The following is an 8,796-nucleotide window of genomic DNA, read 5'->3' on the forward strand; positions in this document are numbered from 1 at the left end:
TCTCCCCCTCCCCCCAAAAGCTCAACAACTTTGACCTGAAGCCCTAAAAAACGGGGGTAGATCACTGCCAGTTTTTAATTTTGTGAGTAGATCGCAGTCTCTTGGAAGTTGGCCACTGCTGCTCTAAAGTATCAGTCACTGTGATGTTCGGGCTGGAGAAAGATTTTGAATGTCCCAAACGAATGACTAGGAGGGAGAGAACATGCCAGTCGGGCACGTGTCTCTGCCAGGCTCCTACTCGTGTGTAGGACCTCCTGACACATGGCTCCACTCAGATGGGACTACAAGGACATACACATCGCATTCTGTCTTTTTTTTTAAATCGTTTTAATTTTTAAAAAATGAAAGAAAGGGAAACGAGCGGCTGTCGCACTTTTACATTTCAGGTTTTGTGGCACGGGCACGCGAGGTTTATTTTCTTTCGAAGGGAGGTGTTTCACAACCACATTGCAGGAGCGCTACGTGTTTCATCCTTCACACACACACACAGACAGAGGCATGGCGAATCCATGAAAGTCACGTACGTCAGATACCACACAAAGAAAACAAGGCACTCTGAAGGAAAGACAGGTATTCAATGCCCAAAAGGGAGAGGGGTTGTGTGGGCAGCCAAATTCGCAGGCTGCTTGCCCGAGCGGCAGCCTCGTTCAGACAAAGAGAACTAGGGTGGAGGACTTTTAAGGATCAGGTCCTCGTACATTAAAAAAAATACCAAACAAACAGAGGGAGGGAGGGAGGGGGAATCCCTAAGGAGGACCGCGATCCTCGCCATCTTGCAACGTTAAAGCTGTAGATAGGTTGGAGGCTCTCTGTCTCTCTTGCCATAAGTGTTGGAGCCCACGTCTGTCGGCGAATAGATTGCACCAATGGAGTTGCTGGACCGGACCAAGAAGTCTGCTAGGCGCTGTGTCACGCATGTGGCAGTGTTGCACCTCCGTTTCTCTAAGCGGTGGCTGGGGACATTGAAAGGAAGAAGAAGAAGAGTTTGGATTTGATATCCCGCTTTATCACTACCCGAAGGAGTCCCAAAGCGGCTAACATTCTCCTTTCCCTTCCTCCCCCACAACAAACACTCTGTGAGGTGAGCGGGGCTGAGAGACTTCAGAGAAGTGTGACTAGCCCAAGGTCACCCAGCAGCTGCATGTGGAGGAGCGGAGATGCGAACCTGGTTCACCAGATTAAGAGTCTACTGCTCTTAACCACTACACCACACTGGCTCAGAAAGGAAGAGACACACCACTGTGAAAACCTTGGGACAGGCACTCCTGCTGCCATGGCTGATTGCAAGCTGGTTCACGAGAACATAACCGCCCTGTGAACCACCCTGAGATCTTACAATGAACGATCATAGGTAAACCTAATAAATACATACGTGCATCAGAAGAGCCCTGCTGAATCAAGCTAATGGCCCATTTGGTCAAGCTTCCTGTTCTCCCATTGGCCAACCAGGGAACAGCACATGAGCACAAGATCCCTCCCCCCTCCTGTGGTTTCCAGCAACTGGCCTTCAGAAGCATGGCTGCCCTCAACTGTGGAGGTAGGGCACATGATCGTAGATACAGCTATCAACGGAACAGCTATCAGCTAGCTGTGATGGCTCTGCTCTGCTTCCATGACCAGAGGCAGTAATGCTTCTAGAATACCAGTTGCTGGAATCATAGCACCGTAGGGTTGGCAGGGACTCCAAGAGTCATTCAGTCCTACCTTCTGCAATGCAGGAATCACAGCTAGTCAGCAGAGGTCATGGCTAGGGAGAAGGCATGGCCTGGGGAAAGTCCCCAAGGGCCAGATAGACAGTATTCAAGGGCCGCATCTGCCCCCCTCCCCAAGCCCGAGGTTTCCTACCCCTGGTGTAGGCTGTCAGCCTCCCCTTTATTTATTGAACTTTGCACATTGCGTTGTTTGACTCGGCTGTGTTGTGAAGTGACTTTGGACTTTCACACTTTCTTCATTAACCTAGAAATAGATTATCTCAGAAAGAAAGTTCCCTGAACTGACATGAACCTTCATGGCTACAGCACTTGTTTTTGCTGACCTGGGTGGCATGGCGTAACCGACACATGATTCTACAAATTCTATCAAGAGATATAACAATCAAGCTAGATATCGTCCCTCTTTCCCTTGACGTTTACATCTCCAGCTATTTGTACACCTAAATACTACAGAGATCCCCATCTATTAAAATCTATGTTTTGTTCAATGTTTTGTCGAAGTTGCAATCCTAATGGATAAAAGATTGCACTTTCTGTCCGACATAGAGATATATTGTTCTATGTTGAATTTGAAAAGTAAACTCATCTTGCAAACAACTATGACCCAAATCTTACATACTAAAGTTTATTCTCTGATTGTGGATCTTTATGTAGCTGAAATCAGGGCTGGCCCATCTACTGCATATGGGCCTGTTACCAATCCGAACCAGTTAGGCATGGACTTGTGGGTTTTTCTTATTCTTTTCTTTTCCAAAAAAGTACAATTGCCTTTTCTTTCTGTTATGATCCCACATGAAGCAATTTTTGAAGATTGCTCCTACTGGAACAAGAATAAAAAGATTCTTCTAGCTGTCAAAGAAGCACAATAACAATAGACCTAGTGGATTTTAATCAGTCACACAAATCCTTGCATGACCTTTCCAGATCTTTAATTCTTAAAGCTGAATGAAGAGGCTAATAAATAATGAAGCTCAATGCATGAAGCCAATACCTCTGTTGCATTGAAACCATATAACGACATTGTACTGTACCTTGTTCCATATATATATAGGCTGATCTCACTGACAATCATGGATGCTTGAAAACGATTCTTCAAGCCATCCCTTCAGGAAATAGGTTTCAGCTCAGAGAGACAAGGGCTAGATTTTTCTAAGGTGACAGGGTGGGAAGACATGATGTTTCTCAGCCTGAGGTTTGCACTCCTATTTGGGCAAATGTCGGGGGGGGGGGTGTCACATGGCAGTGATAGGCAAGGCCAAAATCAAATGTGGACTGAGGTGGAAATTCTGGCAGGGAAACTGGAGAAGCTGGCAAAATGTGGGCTGGATGAGGTTATTTTTAGTGGATTTGTTAGGTTGGCTGACCGAACCCAAAGAGTGCCTATTGATGGTTCCTTGTCATCCTGGGAAAAAAGCGACAAGTGGGGTGCCGCAAGGTTCTGTCCTAGGTCCGTTGTTGTTCAACATCTTTATAAACAACTTAGATGAAGGAATTGAGGGGATACTCATCCAATTTGCAGGTGACCCCAAATGCTACAGAAGACAGAATCAGGGTTCAAGATGACCTCAACAGATTGCAGAACTGGGCCCAAACTAACAAAATGAATTTCAGCAGGGTTCTACACTTTGGCAGGAAGAAGCAGCTGAAGAAATATAAGGCAGGGGACACCTGGCTTGCCAGTAGTACATGTGAAAATGATCTAGGGGTCTTAATAGCTTAACACGAGTCAACAGTGTGATGCAGCAGCAGCTAATGCTATTCTAGGCTGCATCAACAGAAGTATAATGCTCAGATCAAGGGAAGTAATAGTGCCGCTTTATGTTGCCTTGGTCAGACCACAGCTGGAGTACTGTGTCCAATTCTGGGCGCCACAATTTAAGAAGGATTTTGACAAGCTGAAACGTGCAGAGGAGGGCAACTAAGATAATCAAGGGTCTAGCCTTATGAGGAACGGTTGAAGGAGCTGGGTATATTTTGCCTGGGAAAGAGGAGCCTGAGTGGAGATATAATAGCCATCTTCAAATATCTAAAAGGCTATCACATGGAGGATGGAGCAAGCTTGTTTTCTCCTGCTCCAAAGGCTAGGACTCAAACCAATGGCTTCAAGTTACAAGAAAGGAGATTCCAACTAAAGCATCAATGACAGATGACTATCCAACATCTGCTTGAAAACCTATAGAATCATAGAATAATGTAGGTCAGGGTGGGGAAATTCTAGGCCGCTGGCCACCCTGGCCCACATGGACATTTTGTGATGTCATCTAATGGTCAGGAGGACATGGTTAAATCCTGTGTTGGCTACATGGACTTGTTCCCTTCTTTTGGCAGGGGATTCTGTTGAAAACTGCTTTCTGATCCAGAAGGGGTATGCATGCTAAAACGAAGGAGGGGGAACCCTCCATTTTAGCAGCACTTCCCACCTGATGCCATTGTGATGTCAGGTGATTGACAGGTGGGCAGGCTATCAGGCTAATCCGCATAAGGATTTGGCCCATGGAGCCACAAATCCCAGAGCAAACTCGATTCCAGCTTAGGTGTAGCTCAGAAATAGGCCAGCAACTTCCATCTTTGTTGGTTGGACCGAAGAACAGCTGGTGACTAGGGAAGACTTTGGAGGAAAGTATTTTAGGGGAAGCAGTTGCCATTGAATGGAGCTCTTCTCTTTCTTCATGAGTAGCTGATGGGAACAAGATATTGTCATGCTAATCATTCTCATGATATCAGCAAGTTCTCTAAATAGTCTTTAAAAAGTGCGCCTGAAAGTTAACATTGAGTCATTGTTGCTGCTTAATGACTTAACTATACTATAATTATCCTTCTTTGAAGATACCATGAAGGTGCTGCTGAAATGAATTGAATGACATCTAAATGGGGGGTCTTTTGCATGTAACTTACAAGGGTTATTAACATTCATACATTTACAGGGCATATTGGAGAGGATTTATTCCCCTCCAATTCCCCTCCTTCTACCAGGCATAAAGCAACTGCTGAATGAATGACTCTGAGGGCCAGCTAATCCAACCCCTTGCAATGTAGGAATCTCAGCTAAAGCATCCATGGCAGATGGCCATCCCACCTCTGCTTAAAAACCTCCAATGAAAGAGAATTCACCTTCCAGGTTAAGCATGCCCAGTTCCCTCAACCATTCCTCATAAGGCTTGGACACCATACTTCTGCTGACATCCAGTGATATCTGTCTGCTTGCACAAGGACGCACACAAGTGGAAGCATGAGAATCAATACTGAATGAGACTGTAGTTCCGTTGAGGTCAGCAGTGCCTAATCCAACTGGCAGCAGCACTCTTGGATTTCAGATGAGAGCCCTCCCTGGAGATGCTGGGGATTGAACCTGGGACACAAGGCTGAGCTATGGTACATTCCTAAGAGAGCAGTGAAATGCTTCTCACTATTCTGAGGACAGTTACAGGTGACTGGTCAGGCAGCCCTTGACTACATCGAGCATCATGGTCCCTACTTGTAAAATCTGCACTGTGCATCCACTCCTTATGTCTCTCACATGAAGAGGGAATTGCAGCAAAGAATTTCAAGAGCACACCTGCATTCACAGCTACCTACATAGTAGTTGTTATTGTTATTGTTTTAATTAGCATCCTCTGACAGGTAATCATCTCCCTACAGAAGGCATCGTCTGAGGCTGTGCATGGTTCCCTAACTAAAATTAGGAAACTAATTTAAAATTAGCTAGTCACTTAGGAAGCCTACCAAGGCCTGCTGCCCTTTATTATATTTTCATTTGTCTATATCCAGGTTCCCTTTAAAATTGCTCTTTTTATAGCTGTTTAATATGACAGTATTTATGGTTCCTTAAATGAAAAGGCTCCCGGAACTCACAAACCCAGTAACTGTTTACATGATTGTTATTTTTTAGGTTGTAAGGAACATTCACACATTACATTCGACGAATGCACAGTCTGTGTATGAAAATAGTTGAGCTGTGCACACTCGTACAGTAATTCGCAAGTAATGTTCAATGAGTGTACAGTCACCTGTGTACAAATGTAAAATGTTATTTCGTATGTTGTTTTAATGTGTTTGATGTGTTTTTTATTATTTGTTAATTGTTTTTGTTTATCTGTTTGATATATTCATTGTTTATTGTAGAAAATAATAAAATCTTTATAAAAAAAAACAAATGTAAAAGGGCTTGCTTTTTCACCCCAACGTGTGGAGTGACAGCTTATACCTGTGTGCAGTGCAATGTGTGGACAACCATGTACATTTATCTGAGCAAGGGACACTTAAAAACAAAAGTCTTATTTCCATGCCTGCTAACACTCTCTTCCTGAACATCTTTTTAGGATGAGAGAAAAGAAAAATCCTATGCAACAAGCCTTTGAGAAATCAAAAAGCAGTAACTCCATGCAAAACGAAAGCTTTGCAAAGTTTGGAAAGTATCAAAAGTTTGAGTCGTGCTTCTTGGTGGCTCTTCTGATATTTAATATGCCCTCCCCCCCAAAAATATGTCAAGCATTCCTCCTGTTTTTTATTTCATTAAAATGGCCTTCGGGTCAGTTTGATTCTAATTAAAGCAAATGGGAAATAATGAAATACTGCATAGTCAAGGTATTACGGATCTAAATAATCTTAATACTCTTAAATCTTCCCACTTGTTCGCCCCGTAGCTATTTCATAGGGATTAGAGTAGTTAGGATAAATTGCTGACAGCCATTCAGTATTTCTATTTTTCTTTTCTACTTCCAAGAAAGTTTATGTTCAAGGAAAAAGTGACCTGTAGGAAGTAACACTGTTGTTTATGAGACACCCCGGATCTACAGCTATATCCTTGCTTCATGCAATCTCATAATTAAATGAAATTGGCATCATTGTCAAGTTCACCACATTAAAAAAATAAACAAATCCAAATTTGTCATCTATTCGATCTTGCTACCTGATTGGTAAAGTGCTTTTTAGAAATAAATTCAAGGAGGGTTAAAATCTTAGGCAGCTAGGAGAGACTTGTTAGCAGAACTTCTGTAAGACAGAAGCAATGATTTCTGTAGTATCCACTGCCAAATATGCTAGCAGGGGAATGAGCGAAAGTGCAAATTGCATCTGAAGGTGTGGAGCTGGAGAATATTGCAAACATGGTCTGGAGATATGAATAAACACAGGAACTTGAACGAAAACGCAATGCCTAGGCGAGCCTCAAATGCAACTCTGCAACACACTTTCCCTCTACATATCTTTTGCATCCGAATCAAAAGCAATCGAAACAAATTTGGTACCTCTTGGGCTTTATCGCTTCCTCTCCGATCAGTGCACTGTTAATTCCCAAGAAGCCGCTACTTCGGGAGACGATGGGTAAGAGCCACTCTTGTCTGTTGGGAGTGCCATCGGATAACTCATCAGCCAAGGAGAGAAGTCTTTAAACAAGGATAAAAAAACAAAATTGCTCTTTTCTTTTCACGCTTCTCCTCCTCCCCCTCCCCTTCCTCTTTATCTCCTTCCCTCCCTCTGCCCTTTGCAACCGACATGGCCAAAAACAACAACACCCAAACCTCAAAATCCACATGTGCAACACTACAAATATATATATATATATATATATAATCATTTCACTTCTTTTTTTTTAAAAAAAGCAGAATATGCTTAATGGTTACTGACCTGTCGACAGGCATCGCTTCCAGGGAATTCAAAGTAATGGACAAAATGATGAAAAGGAAGGGTCCCTTGAAGCTGCACATCTCTCCTCCGGGTCTTTCTGGGAGTGGTGGGGAAAGAAATCACACAAGACAAACTTCAGCCGGAAACATTCGCTCTTCGTTGCACACAGAGCACTACAATTGCATCCACACCGAATATTCAGTCAGAACAGAAATAATAATCCGAAGATCTCCGTTCCAATCTAAACGATTAGAAAACATCTCCTCTGTTTCCCTAGATGTTTTAACACAATTCTGCCTTTTCCCACGTCAAACCCGGCAAAATTTCCAGTTTGCGTTACTTTAGAACCCACCCCTCTTTTCTATACTTTTTTTTAAAAAAAAATTGGTTTCCAAATAAGAACCCAGTTACCTGTCAGTGGCTGAGGAAGGAGCCGAGGAAATCTAGCAAATGCCAGTATTAGAAGCGATCGTGCAGGGAACAATCCCACACTTGCTTCTGACTCTGGGTTACCTTTCCCCCCCACCTGCCTTGTTCGCAAGCGATACAAGGGCTTATATACCCTTCATAGCTTTCTCAGCTCTGACATCAGGCAGGGAGAGAGAGAGAGAGAGAGAGAAGAGAGAGAGAGAGAGAGCTTCTGTCATTAACTTCTCTCCCTATAGATAAAAAGTGCCCTAATAATGAGCAGAGGCTGATGGGTCACCCCTCCATTTACACATCCGTAAATCTTTTTTTTTTTTATAAGATTTTATTATTTTCTATTAAGACAAAGGAAAAACATAGCATAAACACCAACATTAACAATACAGAAATACAATACATAACCACAACACAAAAACACAATCAAACAATTACAATAAAAAGAAACATATACAAACCTTTAAACTAACACTTATCCTCTTACTTTTCTTGTTACTATCTTCTCTGTTTTGGGGGACTTCCCCCATTCCCTCCACTGTCTTCAAAATCATATATATCTTCTAGGTAGCTTTGTATCTTATTCTATTCACATTTACTCAATTTTTAATGTACTTTACTTTACTTAATCATATCTTAACTTAAACACCAAATCTTAGCATACTTTCTAACAAATAAATCTTTCACACAAAGATATCTTACTAACAATTTTATCTAACATAAACCTGCTAAAGCCGCTGTTCTATTTAATTCTGCTCAAATATTCAATTTTACTGATCTAACTAGGTAGTCTTTAAATTTCTTCCAGTCCCGTGACACCTTCTCCTCCCTCTGGTCCCGGATTCTGGCGGTCAGTTCTGCGAGTTCCATATACTCCATCATCTTCATCTGCCATTCTTCCACCGTTGGTATCTCTTCGCCTTTCCATGTTCTTGCCAATAAGATTCTAGCTGCTGTTGTGGCATACATAAAAAACACTCTGTCCTGACTGGGTATCTCTTCATTGGTTATGCTCAGAAGAAATGCCTCTGGTTTCTTA

The 8,796-nt window shown here is 42.6% G+C and overlaps 1 protein-coding gene across 1 annotated transcript; it reads right to left on the reverse strand.

The window, feature by feature from the left end:
* Positions 1 to 380: 380 nt before the first annotated feature.
* Positions 381 to 7,942, reverse strand: IAPP (islet amyloid polypeptide). Its single transcript, XM_033162376.1, has 4 exons — positions 7,749 to 7,942; positions 7,338 to 7,434; positions 6,959 to 7,096; positions 381 to 953 (listed from the first exon to the last, which is right to left on the reverse strand). The coding sequence occupies exons 2-4, from the start codon at positions 7,415 to 7,417 to the stop codon at positions 782 to 784; spliced, it is 390 nt and encodes a 129-aa protein (XP_033018267.1). The 5' UTR covers positions 7,418 to 7,434; positions 7,749 to 7,942; the 3' UTR covers positions 381 to 781.
* Positions 7,943 to 8,796: the final 854 nt, after the last annotated feature.

Source organism: Lacerta agilis, chromosome 10, assembly GCF_009819535.1.
Source record: "Lacerta agilis isolate rLacAgi1 chromosome 10, rLacAgi1.pri, whole genome shotgun sequence".
Lineage (NCBI taxonomy): Eukaryota > Metazoa > Chordata > Lepidosauria > Squamata > Lacertidae > Lacerta > Lacerta agilis.

Bases quoted from the DNA above. Each gene is read 5' to 3' on its own strand.
- IAPP (XM_033162376.1), bottom strand. From the start codon at position 7,417: ATGTGCAGCTTCAAGGGACCCTTCCTTTTCATCATTTTGTCCATTACT. The intron at 7,097-7,337 runs GTCAGTAACCAT...CCTTGTTTAAAG, and splicing joins GAAGCGATGCCTGTCGACAG to ACTTCTCTCCTTGGCTGATG. The intron at 954-6,958 runs GTACCAAATTTG...CAATGTCCCCAG, and splicing joins GAAGCGATAAAGCCCAAGAG to CCACCGCTTAGAGAAACGGA.